The following is an 18,628-nucleotide window of genomic DNA, read 5'->3' as shown; positions in this document are numbered from 1 at the left end:
GTTGTAGGACCTCACTTGTCAGAATATCTCTTTTCCCTGAGGCTCGCTGTAATGTCGATCTCCCCGTAAGCTTGTCTCTTCGACAGCCTGATCAAATTACAGTCGTATCACCTCTTTGGGTTAAAGTGGAGTTAAAGACAAAGAACACGCTGCATTCTAACTGACACCACAGTTTTTGTTTATTGAAATCATGCAGAAGCAATTATATGACTGAAACTCTCAGTCAGATTACACAATTTATTTTTGGAAAAAAAAAAACATAATAAACACAATAAACAAATACAATGGGATGGAATGTACACATCGTTTTTGAAGCCGTAATTCAGTATGTGGGCTGAACAGTCTTGTGGTTGAAAGCGAAAAACAGGGAAACCCCCCCCCCCCCCCCCCAAAAAAAAAAACACGTTAATTTAGCTGTGCCTTTGAAGGCTTTCAGAATGACATGTGACACAACACAGAAGAAAATCTGATGGGGTTGGGGGCAGTGGATGAACAGACCGTATGGCTGAAAGTTGGACCATCACAGGCTTTCCGGGAAATAAACAGAAAAAAAAAGCATCTACAGGGTGACTAGGAGCGTGTTTGCTGTTTGGCTTTTTAGGTTGCTGACAGATTTACAACTCTGCTGTGCTGTGAATTTACATTACAGACATTGAGTTAGACTAAGACTAAGAATAATTTATTTCCCAAAAAAGAAGAAAAGAGACAACTTTTAGACAAGTATTATTCAACACTTATTTTTAACTTGGCAGCTTTGGCTGTGAAATAGATTAAGCATTTGGGTAAGTGTGAGCAATTGAAAAATTATTACATTCCTGAGGCACATGTGTTTGATAGACCCCCCAGTTTCAGAGGAAGTGTGAAAGACATTTTTGGGCTCATGTTCAAAGCCTGACATTAATCAGAAACAGGCCATTAGGATTATCCTCCATTATTTTATCATTTGCTAAACATGCACAAGCCTTTCTCTTTACCTCACACATACCAACCACAGTCCCACTGGGCTCCAAAAACTAAAATACATGCCAATCTCAAACAGTCCATAACCCTAACCCCATTCGGAGGCTCAACCACTCAAAGACTGGTAGGTTTTACTAAAACCTGCACCCAAATGTTGGTAGACATGTTGCTCTTTCGCTCATGAAGCTGCTTCAGAACAAGCGTTGTATTGTTTTTTTCTCTGTGTGCACGCCACCACCTGTCTCTCACCACTCTATTATTGTTGCCACACTGCTGCTGTGTATCCACCTACACTCTCTTCAGTGTATGTTTGTATCTCCCCACATGTGTGTGTTTGGGTGTGTGTGCGTGTGACACCACTCACTGTGCCTCTCTTTCTTCCTCTGTTTCCTCACAGCATGTGATTGCCATCCCGTGGGTGCTGCTGGCAAAACCTGTAACCAAACCACAGGACAATGTCCCTGTAAAGACGGCGTGACTGGTATCACGTGCAACCGCTGTGCTAAAGGCTACCAGCAGAGCCGCTCGCCCATTGCCCCCTGCATAAGTACGTGGAACCAGTCTTTACCATGTCTGCCTAACTGAAGGGCAGTCTTGCCTGACCCCATACACATATGCAACACACTCAGTAAAACCAACACTAACCCAACATACACTCCTGCAAACCGTGACATTTTTTTCTTCAGACAAGTGCTCGTCATGACCAACTATTGGTTCTCCCGCCATATACTGGGGTCCAAAATGATGTGTTAAACACATAGTTGTCACTGCAACAATATTGCTTGTAATTTTTTACATCCCTCTGTTAGTTATAGCTCTGTTATACCTTTGAGTTTGCTTATCTTTCCAATGATGTCAGCCATAAATCTACACAAGGCAATTATGAGAATCAGGCTCATCATTTGAATATGGCATGACAGCTGAATACTCATAGAGGGTAGCTGATCAACAACACCATCAGCACCTCAGGGCTTTCGGCGCCAGTTTTTTTGGCAGCAATTGTTTGCCTGTCATCAAATGGTCAACAATGGTGAGCAACATCATTCCGCAGAGTCTCATATGCGCGTAAAAAAGTTGAATGTTGGAGGCAGGTTTCCTCAGTCCCAGCTATGAAAATCCTATTTTACATGATCAAAAGACTTGATTCTTTCTTCCCCCCCTCATGCACAAAACCACCACTTCTCGCACATCTCTTACCTCCATGTGTCTCTGCATGTTTCTTTGATACTTCTCTGTGGTTTGGACTATTGTCCCCTTTGTCTAACCCCTGCTTTTTGATGAGCTAAAAAGCCATCTTGCGTGTGTTACATCTTCTGTTGCCATCCCGCTCCTTTTGGAGTGAGTCAACTTTCTGCCCACCTTTGAGTACAGCAGAGAACGAAGGAGGGCTGAGAGAATCAAGTCTTTGGACGTCCAAAATCTTCAGCAGTTCTGTTGTGGTTGCAGTGGGACACACGGATGGAGGCTGAAATGTCCACTCAACTTTTAAATGTTAGTTGCTTGGAATTCTGGATTAAAGCGAGTAGGAAGTGAAGGAGCCAGCAGGTAAAACGTGATAAAATTAGGGTGCAGAGAATTCTGGGAAGAGCAAGCACCAAAGACCTATCAATAAAAATTTTTGTGCATTAGTGGAACTTTTTACGATTTTTACATCTTCCATTCACCCTTTCTTATTCTCATCTTCTGAATGTGAATCAAACTCGGCAACTGAAACCCGACCAGTGTCAGAGGAGGTTTTTCATGAATTTGCAAAAGAATATTCAGGAGGACTAAAATAAAATGTTAACAGAAGATTAATGAAAGTGGAAAGTTTGCCTTCCCTTTTGAACTTCACAGAAGCTTAAACTGTAATTTTCTTGTAACTTCTATCCCCACTTTATATAAACGGTTGCAATGACGTTGCCATGGATTTCTCTGTATACGATTGCTGTAAAGAAAAGATAATAGACAACAAAGGTCCCTGTTCAACCCCTGAGTTACAGAGACACAGTTCATTGTCATTAGGATTTAATATTTTATACATGTCAAGCAGTCATTAGGAGGATAGAAAATTATTTAGGGGCTCCCTGTAGATAATATATTGAGTAAATTTTAGACTTATTGTTCAGTAGAACGATTGAAAATAATGACAAACATCTTGTCTGTTGAAAAATGAAATCAGAATTATGAACAGCTTATACTTTCAACACCAACACACACACATCACATCCGCATATTGTACAAACATATATGCACACTAAGACAAATAGACGTGACCTTTTATAGATGTACACATGTTTAGATGTACACAAGTAAAGATGCGCACATCAATGAAACTGATCTTTCTTTGTGTTTCTTGTTGTCTCTTGGAGTAGAGATCCCAGTTTCTCCTCCTACAACTCCATCTAGCAGCACAGAGGAGCCATCAGGTGAGTACAGCTGAGAACCAAACATCGAATGTTTCTTCTGTTTGCATTCATCTTGAAGCTGCCACACATCCACACAGCTATATATAGTGAGAACGTTCATCCTTTAGGGAAATATGTTAAGAATGTTGTGGAAATGTAAATTAATGGATATGGGATTTTTTCACCACTTCAGTTCCACCCCTCATTGCAATATTTTTCCACTCGTGTAAAAACAGACTGCAGGATAAATTGGATCCCACTAGTCTTTCCCTTCCTTATTAGGGGGTTCATAAATATTAAATGCATTAGCAGCAACTCTGGGATATACCTCCTTTAATCTCTCGCACTTTCACAATTAATCAGGCTAACTGTGGCACAGTGGGGTGTTGGTATAATGTATGGGACTTGGACCTTTCAGTTTGTTTGATTTGATGATATTTCATCTTTTTAGACTGAATCGTTTCCAGTCTGCTTTCTTGAGCGCTGTGAGGGACTGATATATGGACCTAAGTCTTGTAATTTAGCAAAAGATACCACAACTTTTCTCATTTGCACATCACATGCATTTGTGGGTTTAACATTTATTTACTGAGGGAATGTGGCACCGCGATTTACCGCAATACATTAGATACTATGGCAGCAGTCTAACTGCATTAGAGAACCAGAGGGGTCCAAGAACACATACCTCTGCCTTGGCTGATTAAAAACGTTTTTGATCTGGATCCAGACCCAGATCGACATCAAAAGTTAATCTTTTCTAAAATGTGCCATGCCCCAATCAGTTCAAATTTTTTTTATTTTATGCAGATAAAATATACCCACCACAAAATCTCCTTGGAAGAGGCAATCACTACAAGATTCATAAGATATTTCTTTTTGAATAATGATGAGATGAATTATAGCAAATGTAACTAATTATCTATTATAGGGGTAGATTTAGGGCCCAGAACATTGCTTCCACTTAGAGATTCTGTATTTGTGGAGTGGAATGTAAGCTTATTAATCAGTAGAATTTCTGCTTATGTTTGTTGAATTTTGTTGGACTTAGTCTTCTTTGTGTATTTTGTGAAAATGAAGGGAAATTTGTGTATTTATGGAAAACAAGTAAGAGATTTATGGTTTTTGTTTACCAAATTGCTTTACCTGAAAAGAAACCTCAGAGAAGTTTCCAATTTTTTTTTTCTTCTAAATATCTCAATGGAAAAAGTTGAGTCATCTGGCTCGTACTGTGCTTCCTGTCTCCCCTGTGAAGTTGCAGGAGGCCAAACATACGTGTTATGCGTGAGTGTGTGCCAGTGTGTCCTGCAGCTGTTGTTAGGCCCTCTGAGGTCCCGAAAGTTCCCTGCACAGCCTTGACTGACAGCACAGTCGGGATATTGCCAGTCTCCAACCCTCCTCCACCGCTTTTCTTTTCTCTTTAAGTCTCTTTTCACTCTTTTCGACCTCCTTCGTCTCCCTCTGTTTCACGCTTTGTCTTCAAATAACACTGTGGGTGGTGCGGAGCTGGAATATGTGGGGTTTCTCTGGGCCCCTCTCATCAGGAATCTGTCTAGTTTTGGGGTGCAGTAGAGATTTTTCACATCAGTAAGGGAGTAACGGTAAAGTCAGAGAAGAATTTTATTACGTAAACTTTTTTTTTTATTTTACAGTTTTTTTGTTGTCTTTATATATAAACTATAATCTTTACCTGTAATTAAAATCTAGTTTAAGGCTAAAACTATTTCTGTGATCCATTTGTTGCACTGTTTCACTGAACAAATACTAATTGATTGATTTGGGCTATGATGCTGCAGGTAATCTAATCATGCTGTTCTGAGTTCTGAGAATCTCTTATACATAGTAAGCATGAGTCTGTTTAGCCATTGTTTAGAGACAGAAGTAATGTCGACTGTAAGGTGCAGCACCCTGTTGGACATTCTGCATAATCAAGGGTCCTTTCCCCATAGCCTCTTCAGAAAGTCTATTAACAAATCCACCTCTGCTTATCCTGGTATTCCAAAAGCTATGATATCACCTAGTTTATGATTGAAAACATATGTGGTATGAGTGTGTGGAGTATTAAAGTTGTTTTTAACAAAAGCAATGTTAGATACTATTGATAAAAAGGCTTTTAGCATGCATAATGAATTTACAAGAAAAACACAACCGAGCCATAAATAATTCAAAGAAGTGGACAACATTAGATTTTTATTATAGGCTCTGCAAAGAATTTTACATAAACACATTTACAATATAAGTGAAAGATGTTTTAGGGAGCACACTGTGAACTGTGCAAAAAAGAACTGAATAACAGTTCATTACTTCACAGTGGGTTCAATAGCAAGATTACCCATCAGTTTGTGTGACTCATTTGAATTCCAAACTAAAAACAAGAGTTTGCTTAACTGTTTACATATGTATCTTAAAGGTTATTACTAATTACTGTTACTATTGATGTGATTTAAGAGGTGAAGTTACCTCAGAACAACAGTGTTAAAAACTATGAAAATTAGCATTAGGAAATTAAAAAATAATAATAATAACATTAAAACTTTGACATTAAAACTAGCAAGCTAATAGGCTAGTTTGGTTTTGCTAGCTTAGTTTAGGGATCTAGGTGCTTATGTTAGTTTCCTGTGCTAAAAGTACTATAGTAGCACTATTTTAGGTGATAGAAAAAGTACGATCTTTGTTGGAGACGTTACAGAAATAGAATAGAATAGAAAAGTGTTGTGGAGGGAGGAACCCTTTGCTCACATTCTCTGAGCAGGGAACAGGGGATAGGAAGCGCTATTTATGTACACTGTGGAATGAAACAGCGCCAAGGATGTGGAGAGAACAAGACAAAGAAGTCGTAAAACATTAAGAAGTGCAGTGATGAGCTGGCACTGAGAGACACTGAGGAAATGATGGATGAAACAGAGATTTTAAGAAGACAAAACTATGGAAAAAATGGAAAGGAAAGTCTGAGGCTAACAGCTGTGAGGCAGGTGTCTTGTTGCGCCTCGCTTGAGGTGGGGGAGTGGGACTGTTGGGCTGGTGGAGGGAGATCTGGCGGAGAGGGTGAAAGGAGGTTATGGGGGAAGATGGAGTGGATATTAATTTGTCTCCTGCAGCAGGGCTCTCCTCTTGTCGACCACACGGAGGGCTGGAATGCATGGAGAATAGCGCCGATGGTGTGGCCCAGACAAAACACACATTGTGGTGGTAGGTCATGGATGGTGTGAGTCGCCACTCCCACGGGTCATGACAGAGACGTCTGCATAGCAACAAAATGTGGAGGAGATTAACCGCTGATGACCTGCGGTGGCCGCTCGGGCCTGTCAGAATAGACAGGATGTGAAACTAACTAATAATGATGAGGAGTTGGAGAATTGGAATGATGATGATGGTGTTCATGGATAACTGGGTTGTGTCTAAGGCTGGAAGCAATCAGGATCTGTAACGGACCCCTCCTTGGATTTTTAGGACATGAGTCTTGCTTCACACACCCTGTGCTTTCTGTTTCTTCGACTCTTTGATGTGGGATGTCATTACACCACTAAGTTGTGTTAAAGTTGTAGAGAAAAATACTATCAGACATGATATGCAATAAGCACAGACAAAAATGGAAGAACACATTGCTAAATTGTCATTATTTATTTTTTTTCTTAAAATCCTTCTGGCAGGGTATTTTCTCCCTATGTGTTTAATCTTGATAATCAACAGGCGTTATCCAATACTCTTGAATTACCGTAAAAGAATATGACCCATGTACCTCATCAGGACTGATTGCTCGCCACCCCAAAGTATAATCTCAAATCAGGTCAAGAAAGAGGAGCAGCCTCTTCGCAGCCTGTTGCCTGCTGTAAACAAACCACCTTTTACTCTGTGATAATACAGTGAGAAAAGAGGGAGGAGGGGGCTTCTTTTTCTGTCCTCTTTTCTCTTTCTGTCGTTGCTGGACGGGATCCAACCTCAGCTCTAATGTGAGCAGCCCAGTGAGGAGCAGAGGAGAGCACTGCAGGGCAGCACACTGGGCTCTATAATCTAATTACATGCTTTATTTGCCACAATTTGTTTCTCAATCAGTCTGTTTGAAAGAGAAAGCCCTCCTCCCGGGACCATCATTTACACCTCCTTAATTCACCACTTCTGTACTGCTGATACTGCCCTGCCTCCCTGGCCATGTTCTCACTTTGTATCTTATATTTAGAGTCACTAGGCATGCATTCATTTTTTTTTTAATTCAGTGGTTGTAGTTTTTAAAATTAGACTGACAAAAACTTTTCATATATATGTATGTATATATATATATACATATATATGATTATCTTTAACCATCTACAGCAAATGACTTGGGTTTCCGAAACACAACTAAGAAATTCAGAATTTAATAATCTTGCATTCACTACTCCTATTGCAGATCATGGCATGACATATGTAAAACTAACAGTGATGATTGCTTGGTACATGGAATGGTCAGGAAGTGGTCCGCCACACTTAGGTTTTACTTGTGGTCATGGTGCAGCCTTTCTTCTCTTAAGAAAAACAAACCACAGAGCTGACAGCAAATGTTTAGAGACGGTGAAAACAGAAGATATGATGGAAATTTTTAACTTTAACTTTGTTACATTATGTGAAATAAAACCTTTGCAAGTCAGAGTCCTTCATTACAGCACCTTTTCATTTAGAAAAGTGATATTTTTAGCTGCTCTAATCCCCTGCTGGTGTGTTCTCGGCAACCACAGCGCACTCACACAGCGTCAGCTTTTTATGAATTGTCCTGGCAACATATGTGTCATTGTTTGTCAGAATGAAGATGTGGAGAACAATAACAAAGAAGTGACCTGTTTGCATGACTGAATGCCGTCACTTTAACAAACTGATGAAGCATTTAATTTCAGGCATCTAGTGTCCAAAAAAGAACCTTGAAGTTAGGCCACATAATGTCGGTTGTTGACTGTGATGACAGTGTTGGTGTTGCTTCTGTCTGCAGCACTGTAAAGTGTTGGCTCACGCACTTAGAGCTATCCCGTATTATAAACTGCCTCGAAGCAGCATCAGTGAAAACGATTAGTTTAAAGGGCCGTAGGGTACTTTGATAGAGGGGGCAAAGGTCCACCTCTCAGTTACAAACTTGCCAGTGCTCTGAAAGGCAGGACACAAAGCGCTGTAGTAACTACATCTACTCTGAACACGCAAAGCACATTTTTGCTCAGTACGACAAGGCTGCTTCCACTTCTCCTGCTTGTAACGCACGCACAAAGGGAACATTTGTCCTCACGGTAGGGGACTGCCTGGCCCTAAATGGGGATCTCGGGGTGCTCTCAGCGGGGCCCGGAGCTGTGTCTCAGGGGTACACTAATGGGGAACGAAAGGCTATCAAAGGGAAGTATCATGATGGCATCAAGGGGGGGTTATGAGAAAACAAAGGTTCCTTTCCTCAGCCCCCATTTCGATCATTTACATGGTAATCAGGTCCAGCTCATATAGACTCCTCTGTTCATTTGCTTTGCCTATTTTTGTTTCTTACTCTATTTACTAGCACCAGCATTGTGCCCCTTCTCACTAGAATGTAAGGCTACCAGCTTTGGGGATTTTGCTGATTTGGAGGTTTTACATAACCTTGTCCACATCCCACCCTGCTGTTAACTTTCCCTCATCTTCTTCTTCTTCTTTTTTTGTTGTCATCCTCTCCACCCCTTTGCGCTGCACCAGTATCCATTCTCCCACCTCCTTCCCTTCTTTTAGTGCATTTTTTCTTGTTGAGGCGTTCCCCAGGCAACCTAGTTGAAATTCAGTATAAAGGGGACGAAAGATCTGCTCACATCATTGATGTTTGGTCATATTCAGGTTATCTGAAAGCTCCAATCCTTCTTCATCCATCCCATCACCATACTACAACTTGTAATCCATCCAATTCTTTCTCCTTTGTTACTACACTTATTACAACTCCCAGAAAGTAACTGTAAAATTAATAAAGCCAGCTGAACTTTTTTTTCTCTGTTGTAAAAGAAAATTGGATTTTTTTCCCCCTCTAATATGGCCTAACATCACATTATTGTGTCCCTCACTGTAAGTGGATAGCAGCCTCATTAAGCTGTATGAGGTCATCAATGAATCTGTGAGGTTTCTTGATTGTTGGGGCCAGAAAAGTGGATGACGGGATAAATTGTCTCCATCAGTGTACAATCATAAACTAGAGAGGTGGAAACTAGCATATTTATTTAGGCATGGAGCAAGGTCAGCTGTTGTTTGCAATAGATGTGCTCACACATCTTGAATACAGATATGGTACATACGCAGAGATACGGAACACAGTTTCAAGACTGTGCTGAGTCACTGAAGTATACCTAACTTCGAGGAACTACGTCTCTTGTGTATGTGCTTATCTTCAATACAGACTTCAATTTCAGTCCACGTATCGTGCTCAGAGTATGAGAGTCATCTTTTCTTTATTTGCAACCGGCAGGTTACACACTTCCCAAACCCTCACTAAATATACAAATTTTGATCAAGGCTCTTTGCTCTCCTGAGCACTTTCTCCAGATGTCTCTCCCAAATATGCTTTCTTTTAAGATTGTTATCCAGATGACAAACTCGAACCACTCACTTGCCCAGTACACACAGAGCCATGTGTTTGACAGCCTCCCCGCAGCACAGAGCTGTGAGTCGATTTGGGTAAGCTCTCTGCCTGCGTGAGGTATTTATTTGTTCGCGGTCCCAGAGTGGACATACCCCTCTCCCTCCCCTCCTAAGGGTCCTCTGCCCGACGCTTTATGGATGGTTAATTTTCCCTTCCTGACCTTCCTTTGTGTGGCATTGACCCCCGTCACTCCCCCACCTTCCAATCCCTCAAATAGCTGAATAACCACCCCCCCATCCACTCTGAAATAAATGCAAAATCCTCACATGGTCTTCTGTAGGGTCTTGATGTGATCCTATTTTTTTTTTCCTTCTTTTTTTTTTTTTTAAACCAGGGGGTCAGGGCAGTGAGGTGACGAACGAGGTGAGATTTGCACAGAAGTGGGGGGGTGTGATGGGTGTGGGGTGGTCTTTCATTCCCACAGTCTGACAATAAGAAACAGTAATTTATAGTTGTCTGTAGTCACTGCTGCTGCCGCCGTCTGCTGCCCATCTCACTGGGTGACGCTGTAGTTGGGCGACGCTGTGGTATCTTCCACCACGACCGACAAACACACAATTATTCCGGCAGTGGTGCTGCACCAGTCATGTTACATAACACGGTTAAAGCAGAAAGCCAAACCACTTATTGTTTTACAGGAAGTTTTAGTTGTGATCGTAAGTGGCAGGTGCTTACAGCAGATTTTGTTTTGTTCATGCTTCTTTCCTCTTCTCTTACTAAAAATGAATAAAAACATACATGATCTTTTTCTGTTTCACTATACAAATATATATATCTATGAATATATATATATACACACAGATTTACGATTCACAGATTTTGAAATATATGTTTGTTTCATTGAAATTTCTGATCATTTCAATACATTTAAATTCAACTCACAACTCTCATATAGTTTTTTCCCCCAACTTACCTTTTATAAGTGTAGCCTGTTTTCTTTGAATATTCTTTGAATAAAGGCTTTTTTTTCTTCTTGGGTTTTGTCACTTTTTCTGTTTGTGACAGACTGCTAACTTGTGTTAAATGTGAAAAGATGTGGAGCTTTAAAAGAAATTGAACATTTAAATGTTAATTTATTAATATAGAACAAGAAGCCCAGGAATTAGACACAGATAATAGTATGAATGAAAAATCATTTGCATTTTCTCATTTAGAGTAGAAATTATATTTCTGATTTAATTATTGCGTTAACCAAAACGTCTTTTGATTAAGCACTTGGAACAAAATAAAACCAGCAATTCTGACAAAAGCCGTGAATTTTTTTCTTTTTCATGTTTTCAAAACGCTTTGAGAAAGAGATTATTCCACAATGAATTCCTAAGGAATAATCACATTTTTAATTCACAAGACAACCTCACACCTTGATTTAAAAAACCATAAGGCTCACTGTGGCGATTCTTTTTCCCAGTAACCTCCTGACCTTTTCTCCTCCATTCTTGCAGACTGCGACTCTTACTGCAAGGCGTCAAAAGGCAAACTGAAAATCAACATGAAGAAGTACTGCAAGAAAGATTATGGTGAGTCAACAGACCACACACTGGCCATTCGATGTAATGGAAGAAACCCACATTACCTCAGCATACAAACGAGTTTGTCAGTATGCTGGGAGAAATAGAAGAAGAAGAATCCATGTGAAACTTTTTTTTCACAACCAAAATGCTCTGAAAAAACAAAACAACAAAAAAAACTTTTTTGTGATACACGTAAATTTATTCTAAGACTTAAGATACCTTCCATCCCATACATCCAGAGCAACTCCCTATAGTTTACAGGGGACGCATTTTAGTTGAGTCTTACTCCAACTTTCTCAGGGGAGAGACAAAGGATCAAACAAAAGACAACAGATCTTCAAGGAAGAAAAGAGGAAAACACAAACAGGAAGACAGAAAGGGAGCTTGAGGGAAAAGGCAGGATATAGAATTAGACAGAGGTGTGTGTGTGTGTGTGTGTGTGCGCAGGGGGGCAGGTGATCTTTGTGGAGGCATTTAAGATCCCAGCGGATAAAGCAAAGTCAGTGAGACAGACAGTGGGTTTCTCTCTAAGAGATCCTCATTATGGCAGCCCACTTCCCCCTCAACCAGCGCGTCTCTCGCTGCATTCCTGCGACCATCCGTCTGCCACGCCATTGAAGGTGTGGATAAGTCGTATGACCTCTCCCCTCTTCCCGCCCCTGTGTCCCCTCCCCTGATTGAAGTCAGACTACAGAGCTGGTCAACCAAGCAGGGGCATCCTGAAGCATACCTCGGCAGCTTGACAGACAGGTCCAGGCTTTGTTCTGCAGGGATTTGGAGGAGTTAAGGGGTCAGCTTATAGACACCTCCTCTTCCAACTCTTCTACCTTGTCGTTGATGTCATGAGAAAAGCGTGGTCTCTGCAATACGTTCCAGTCCCTGCGGAAAAATGTCAGCTATAGGGCAGGAAATTTTTACAGAAAGACACATTCTATCTTAAATCTAAAAACAGATTTTTAACAGATTAAAAAAAAAACAGTGATAATTTTATCAACAGGACATAAATGTTAACAGCTATATAAACCTCCATGATAGCAGCAGGGTGTGATGATGTGAGTAAAAAGAGGCATCAGGATGTGTTGTTAAAAACCTTCATTCAACACTAGACTGAGTGCCCTTATCCATGTACATATCCCAAGGCAAAAATGTGAATTCGGGAGAGCCTCCAAGCTGATTTGGTATGTGCTGTGAGTGTGGAGTGTAGAGGGTATGCTGGTACTGACAGATGAGATAATATCAAGCAATATCAAGACAAAAAGATATAGCTCAAATATTTTTGAGCAGATGCAGGATATCTTTTGCCGTATTAATATGACTGAACAGAGTGAGCTCCTGAAACAGTAGACAGCACAAACTGTGAGCATCACTGTAATGTAATAAAAGCACAGTAAGGAGGGTTCTTTTCCACGGTCTCATTATGATGGTGTACAGCTGATACACACAGTAAGACAATTTCTCCATTCTAACACAAAGTTATTTTTCTATTTAAATAATTGGATCATTTTATTTCATCCATGTGTCCACCATTAGTTCTAAGTGCTACATCATCCTCTGTGTAATCCACTTTGTTCTTGCATTGCTCTCACTAGGGGCTTTTTGTTGGAAAATTAACAGTGCATATCCATACAGTCTGTAATAACATATTCAAGACTCAACTGAACAAGAACCCTGTGCAGGATTTACCATAAATTAGCAAAGCTTATCAAAAAGTCAAATACAGCATAAATCCCCAGAATTTGGCTCAAGAAAGGCATTGCTTTGGAATGTTTTGAAAAGATCAGCAGGGAGCAGGGCTCCATGCTGCGCCAGGAAACGATGCCACAAGCTTCTGGGGTTCTTATACAGACACTTATAAAGAATCAAAAGCGAGAGCAGGGCATAGGGAGGGATGGAAAAATCTCATCTCAGCAAAGTCCTGGGCATTTCAGTGTGCATGGTGATTGTTGACCAAACACAAACAGAGCAGCACACGTCGGCAGCTGGTGGATGCAAGGAGTTGCAGGGGTCACTATCAGGTCATAGTAGTTCAGTCTACTGCCATTATGACACAACGGCATAAATACAGCTCTTATGAAAACGATCTGTTATCTGTTAAATGATCTAAGGACAATACACACAGTTGGAAGAGGGGGAATTATCCTTTCACAACCTCCATGTCACATCAAGTATACACTACAACCCAGTTCCCACTCCGGCAGTTATAAATCCTATAAGAACTCATCTGCCTGCCTACCTCCACATTGTACATTTCAAATTTTTACCAAGAAAAGAACCTCTTATGTCTTTAAAATTGCTTGGGATATGACTCTTCCTCTTCATCTCGATTCTGTGAATGGGGATCTGTAATCATGCTAATCTGGCTTTGCCCACATCTCCACTGACCGGCAGTTGATACAAGCCTTCCCTGTTTCTGCTTATTAATCTGTTGGTGTAATTCAGCCATACATCAGTGAATCGAATGTGTTATGACCGTATGTTTAATAAACCCCAGACAAAAAAAGAAGAAATTAAAAGACTAGCCTTACTCTGGGAGAATAAGACTAGCCAAGAGCTTAAAAAGACCTTGAAAATGTTTCGCCCCTACCCCCACGTGTATTCCAGTTTCTGGGATTATTGGCTCACAGCAGAAGCAAAGCCAAGCGAAATGTTTCGTCATTTGGTCAGCCGGCTAGTGGCTTGCTCACTCTTGAAGTGCTGGATTTAGTGAGAGCTGGCCATGAAGTCTTGGCTGGGCCTCAAGCTTAATTGTAATGCAGGCTGCTAGCTCCTGGCTAGTTCAGCACTCCTGGAGCAAAGTCTTGGCTGGAGCAAGTGAGCTTCTGGTTGGTTTCTTGGCTTCTGACTTGGCCTTATTTCTGCTGTGACCTGAGAGTTCACTCTGCTAGCTTCTGAGTTAACCTGATTCTCTATCCTATCTACCCTTGCACTATCAGCGCAATTAATCTCTTTCACAAATCGGTTGCACTTTAAAGGTGAGGAAAAGGTGTCTTTGTTAACGCCTTGCTCCTTGTAATTCACGCATACCAGAGGAGGCTCAGCACTGCATCGCTGTGTCCTTGCACACATCAAGCTGACGTTGCGGAATCCACAGAGTGATGACAGCTCAGTTAGAGGGGCGAGTTCAGCAATGCTGTCTTGATGTTTGTAAGCACACAAGATGGACACATTACTACCTCCCTTGCTGGTTCAAGCTAACGTCCATGGTTCTGTCAAAAATAAGGAAATGGTCTGATTCGATCATAAAGTCAGAACGTACTATATTTAGTGTAAAAAAAGGTTTAAGCAGCAAGCAAACTTAATCGATTTAAACGATTAAATTTGAATATAAAATATTAATATATAATATTAAATATAAACTGAAAAACCTGCACTGAAAACTGGATTTCTTCTAAATACTGGCAAAATGTTCCCCTCCATTAGCTCGATCCTGAAGGTGAAACCAGTGACCCTTTTACAAGATGGTTCCTTTAAAATGCTGCACCATAAGTACAGGAGATTTATCATGATTTGGTCAATATAATACATATTGATACATACGAGGATCCATGAGAGGATATTCGCGCTCTGAGGATCACATCAGTTCACTTCTCATGAGTGTCTATCCAGCTAACGTCTTTAATAGCTCTACCCTGCCTCCTAATCACATTACAAATCACCCTGCTGTGCCAGTGGTAATGGACAAAGTGCATGTGGAGCTGTATATGATTGCAGGACCATAGACCAAGAGTAAAAGATAAAAACCAAAATGTGTTGAGATATTAGGAATGTTTTTACTTTTCATAGTTGAGAGGTTTCTTTTTGTCCAAGTATTCCATGATTTTGCCATTTACCTCTCCTTTTTCATTTACTGGGTACATCCCATACATAGTCTCAGCTGATAAAAACCTGCTGCCAAAAATGATGAGCTGTCTGCATTTAGCACAATCTTTCCTAATTCATTAATTTTCTGTTTAATCTGTACAATATTTGTCTTTTTTAATGAAAACAAATACCATATACAGTTTTGTATTTCATTGCTTGATGATCTGACTGAGGTCACCATCCTGTCTTCTCAGAGTCTGTCAGCATACTGTAACATGTGTGATTAGAGTGGTTGTTGATGAAGACAGAGTGTGCGCTGATGATGTAAACACAAAAGCCCCTTTTCTTCCATTGTGACAGGTCTTTAGTCACATCAGAAAAATGCACAGGAGAAATATCATCTTTTCAGATGCAACAGTAAATGTCTACTGACATATTAATCAGACAGTCTGTGGAGTAGAAAAGCGAAACCTTTGATTCAGACAGCCAGGATAATCTTTTACTGGTATGGAAAGATTATTCAAAATCAGGTAAAAGCATGCCAGTTGTTTCACTGGGACTTTGGAAAGATAAAACGTGACTACAGCTACACCAGAGTACATAGTCGTGACAGCAGATGTTAACAGGCAAAATGACAAAGTTTAGAGGATGAACAACCCAAAATGTATCTTTGATAACCTAAACGTGTGTGTTCTCACCATGTTTTTTCAGGCAGCGTATATATGAACCCAGACAGCCCAGTAAATCATGACTAAGGATGGAGCTGAAATAAACAAGGGAATAGCTGTCTACTCATATTTACTGGCATGCCATAAATCCCAGTTAAATGTATGAAAATAACTTAAAGTTATGCACGATTGGCTAAAATAATTGGACAGACAGTGCATTGCTTTAAGTGTTCTCTCTTTTCCTCGTAAAGAAGATAGCTCGGTATAGGCCTACCCTGTGCAAAAGGAGATTAGAAAGCAAGAACATTTCTAAAATCTGACCACAACTGTATTACATGTATGAGAAAAGTACATCAAATAATGTTTCACTTCTTTGTTGCCACATTACAGCCGTCCAGGTGCACATCCTGAAGGCAGACAAAGCCGGCGAGTGGTGGAAATTTACCGTCAACATCATCTCTGTCTACAAGCAAGGCGAGAGCCGCATCCGCCGCGGGGACCAGTTTTTGTGGGTCCGCGCCAAAGATGTGGCCTGCAAGTGTCCCAAGATCAAGCCTGGGAAGAAGTATCTGCTGCTGGGGAACGACGAGGACTCCCCCGGCCAGAGTGGAGTGGTGGCTGACAAGGGCAGTCTGGTTATCCAGTGGAGGGACACGTGGGCACGCAGGCTCAGAAAGTTCCAGCAGCGTGAGAAGAAAGGCAAGTGCAAGAAGCCATAAGTGGAAAGTTGGAGGAGAGGGAGAGGAGTCCACGAGTGATATGGAGCAGGTTATTTGGGATTAAAGAAAAAAAAAAGAGGTGAGAGACAGAGGACAGAGGAGACCGTTTATGTCGCTGCTTTTTTGTGTAGAAGCATGAAGAGAATTATTTAGGATGATTTGTTTTTTTCTAGTGAACTTTTGTTGAAGGAGCTCACCTCGCAGATTTGGTTTTGTGGTTTATTTTACTTTGAGATTCGTCTCTCTTGTGGATTTGCCGAATTTGCACCTATTACCAGTATATAACATTGTTTTGTGTTTGTTTTCTTTCTACCAGTATGAAATCACTATATTGATTGTTCAAAATTTTACGGACATTCTATGCTGGTTGCAAAAACTGAAAAAGAAAAAAAAAAGCCACTTAATTACAGTTGCAATGTTGCCTCTGCATGTTTTCATTTTGTTTGTTTTGCCAAGAAGCCACCTGGTTTCATAAAAAGTCCTCACTTATCTGTCCCATGCAGTTGTATTTAGTTTCCTGAGATTTATGCTTAAAGAGATGTTGCTAATCCACAGAAATGCATCCATCTGGCTGTCAGTAAGGTACTTGACCTGTGCATTTTTTCCTTTATCCATCAGGTCTTTTACTAATTGGAAATATGTAATTGGCAGAAGAAGAGCAAATGGAACATATATTTTGTATACTCCCCCTTATTTTTCTGTTAAAATGTGCTGGTTAATTATCCACAAAAACCTGCCTATGAATGCGTCTCATTTGAGACAGAAATGTTCAGTTGACTAAGGTGCTGCTTATGGTATTTACTTAGATTTTTTTTTTTTTGAGGGGGAAGGGTGCATTTCAAATCACTGATTTCACTTTCAGTACTTACTGTGATTTATTTTGTCTTTATATCGGAAAAAAAAACTAAACTTTCAACAAGCAACTTGAGAATCAGAGGCCATTCTCGCGCGTATGTTGATATTCAGAAAATCTCAAGCAGTTTGCAGGTAAAAGTGCCTGTGTGCACGTGCGTGTGCTACGTGTTCTCAGAGGATACAGGAAGAAAAGAAAAAAAAAAGCGCATTTAGTATTTCACAAGTGCAACAGCGCAGATGTTTATATGTTTTATCTCCAAGACGTGACTTCATTGATACCTGCTCATAGAAAAAAATTTAATTAAAAAAAAAACTCAAAATGGTTTGAATAAAGAAGACAAATACTTTTCACTGACCTCTGCCTTTTACTAACAATAACTAGTACCAACCACTGTATCTGAAAGGGTGCTCCTATATATGGAACATGCTGATAATTCTAAAGTAATACGTGCAGGATTGTTGAAAGCAGCAAGAATAGAAATAACGAAAAGATTATTTTTGGACCTTGTGGCACAGAAATAAATCCTTCTAGTGCAAATAATTTAAGCTTACTGGACCTTAAAAAGAGGTACTACATAAATTCGCTCTTGAACTCCACCTCACATGGGCTTGTGCTAACTGAGATACTTCCTACAGTATTATAAGACCGCAGATAAATATCTTTGGAGTCTGCAAATATAGTGCATGAATGTACATGCACTAAAAAGGACACTGTGCGGCCAGTTAGGAGCTGCAGTCTGCCATTGACCTGCCACGTTAATTCTCTTCACCTCAGCACTTGCCCACGGAGAAATGGAGCGAATTGCATGCCTGACTCGAACCACGTTGCCGGTTTATTTTTTGTGCTGTTCAGTTTGGAATTCTTCTCGGAGCGGATGGTAAAAACACGGCTCGGGTTTGGAAAAAAAGCCCAAAGTAGTATCAGATTTGTCACAAAGATGGCGATTTCTTCACAATACGGGATGAAACATGTTTCTGACTCAACAAATAAAAACAGAGATCAACTGATATTCTAGTAGTTTTACAAAAAAACAAAAAAAAAACACTTAGCAAACTCATTTTCCAGGGATTCACTAATCAACTGAAATGCCTCCAAAATGATAGTAAATAAGAAGGAACC

The 18,628-nt window shown here is 40.4% G+C and overlaps 1 protein-coding gene across 2 annotated transcripts in view; it reads left to right on the top strand.

The window, feature by feature from the left end:
* Positions 1-17,321, top strand: part of ntn1a (netrin 1a) — a 64,371-nt gene extending 47,050 nt beyond the window's left edge. Inside the window, exons 3-6 of one of the 2 annotated variants that reach the window (XM_072383458.1) lie at positions 1,358-1,507; positions 3,315-3,368; positions 11,397-11,471; positions 16,325-17,321. In XM_072383458.1, coding sequence (XP_072239559.1) covers positions 1,358-1,507; positions 3,315-3,368; positions 11,397-11,471; positions 16,325-16,653 — 608 coding nt within the window. In that variant the 3' untranslated portion in view covers positions 16,654-17,321. The remainder of the gene's footprint in view (positions 1-1,357; positions 1,508-3,314; positions 3,369-11,396; positions 11,472-16,324) is intronic. The other variant, XM_072383459.1, reaches the window with a different exon arrangement.
* Positions 17,322-18,628: the final 1,307 nt, after the last annotated feature.

Source organism: Leuresthes tenuis, unplaced genomic scaffold, assembly GCF_036924035.1.
Source record: "Leuresthes tenuis unplaced genomic scaffold, fLeuTen1.0.hap1 SCAF_4, whole genome shotgun sequence".
NCBI classification, from domain to species: Eukaryota; Metazoa; Chordata; class Actinopteri; order Atheriniformes; family Atherinopsidae; genus Leuresthes; species Leuresthes tenuis.
The sequence above is the reverse complement of the archived record's forward strand: the minus strand, read 5'-3'. Positions and strand labels throughout refer to the sequence as shown.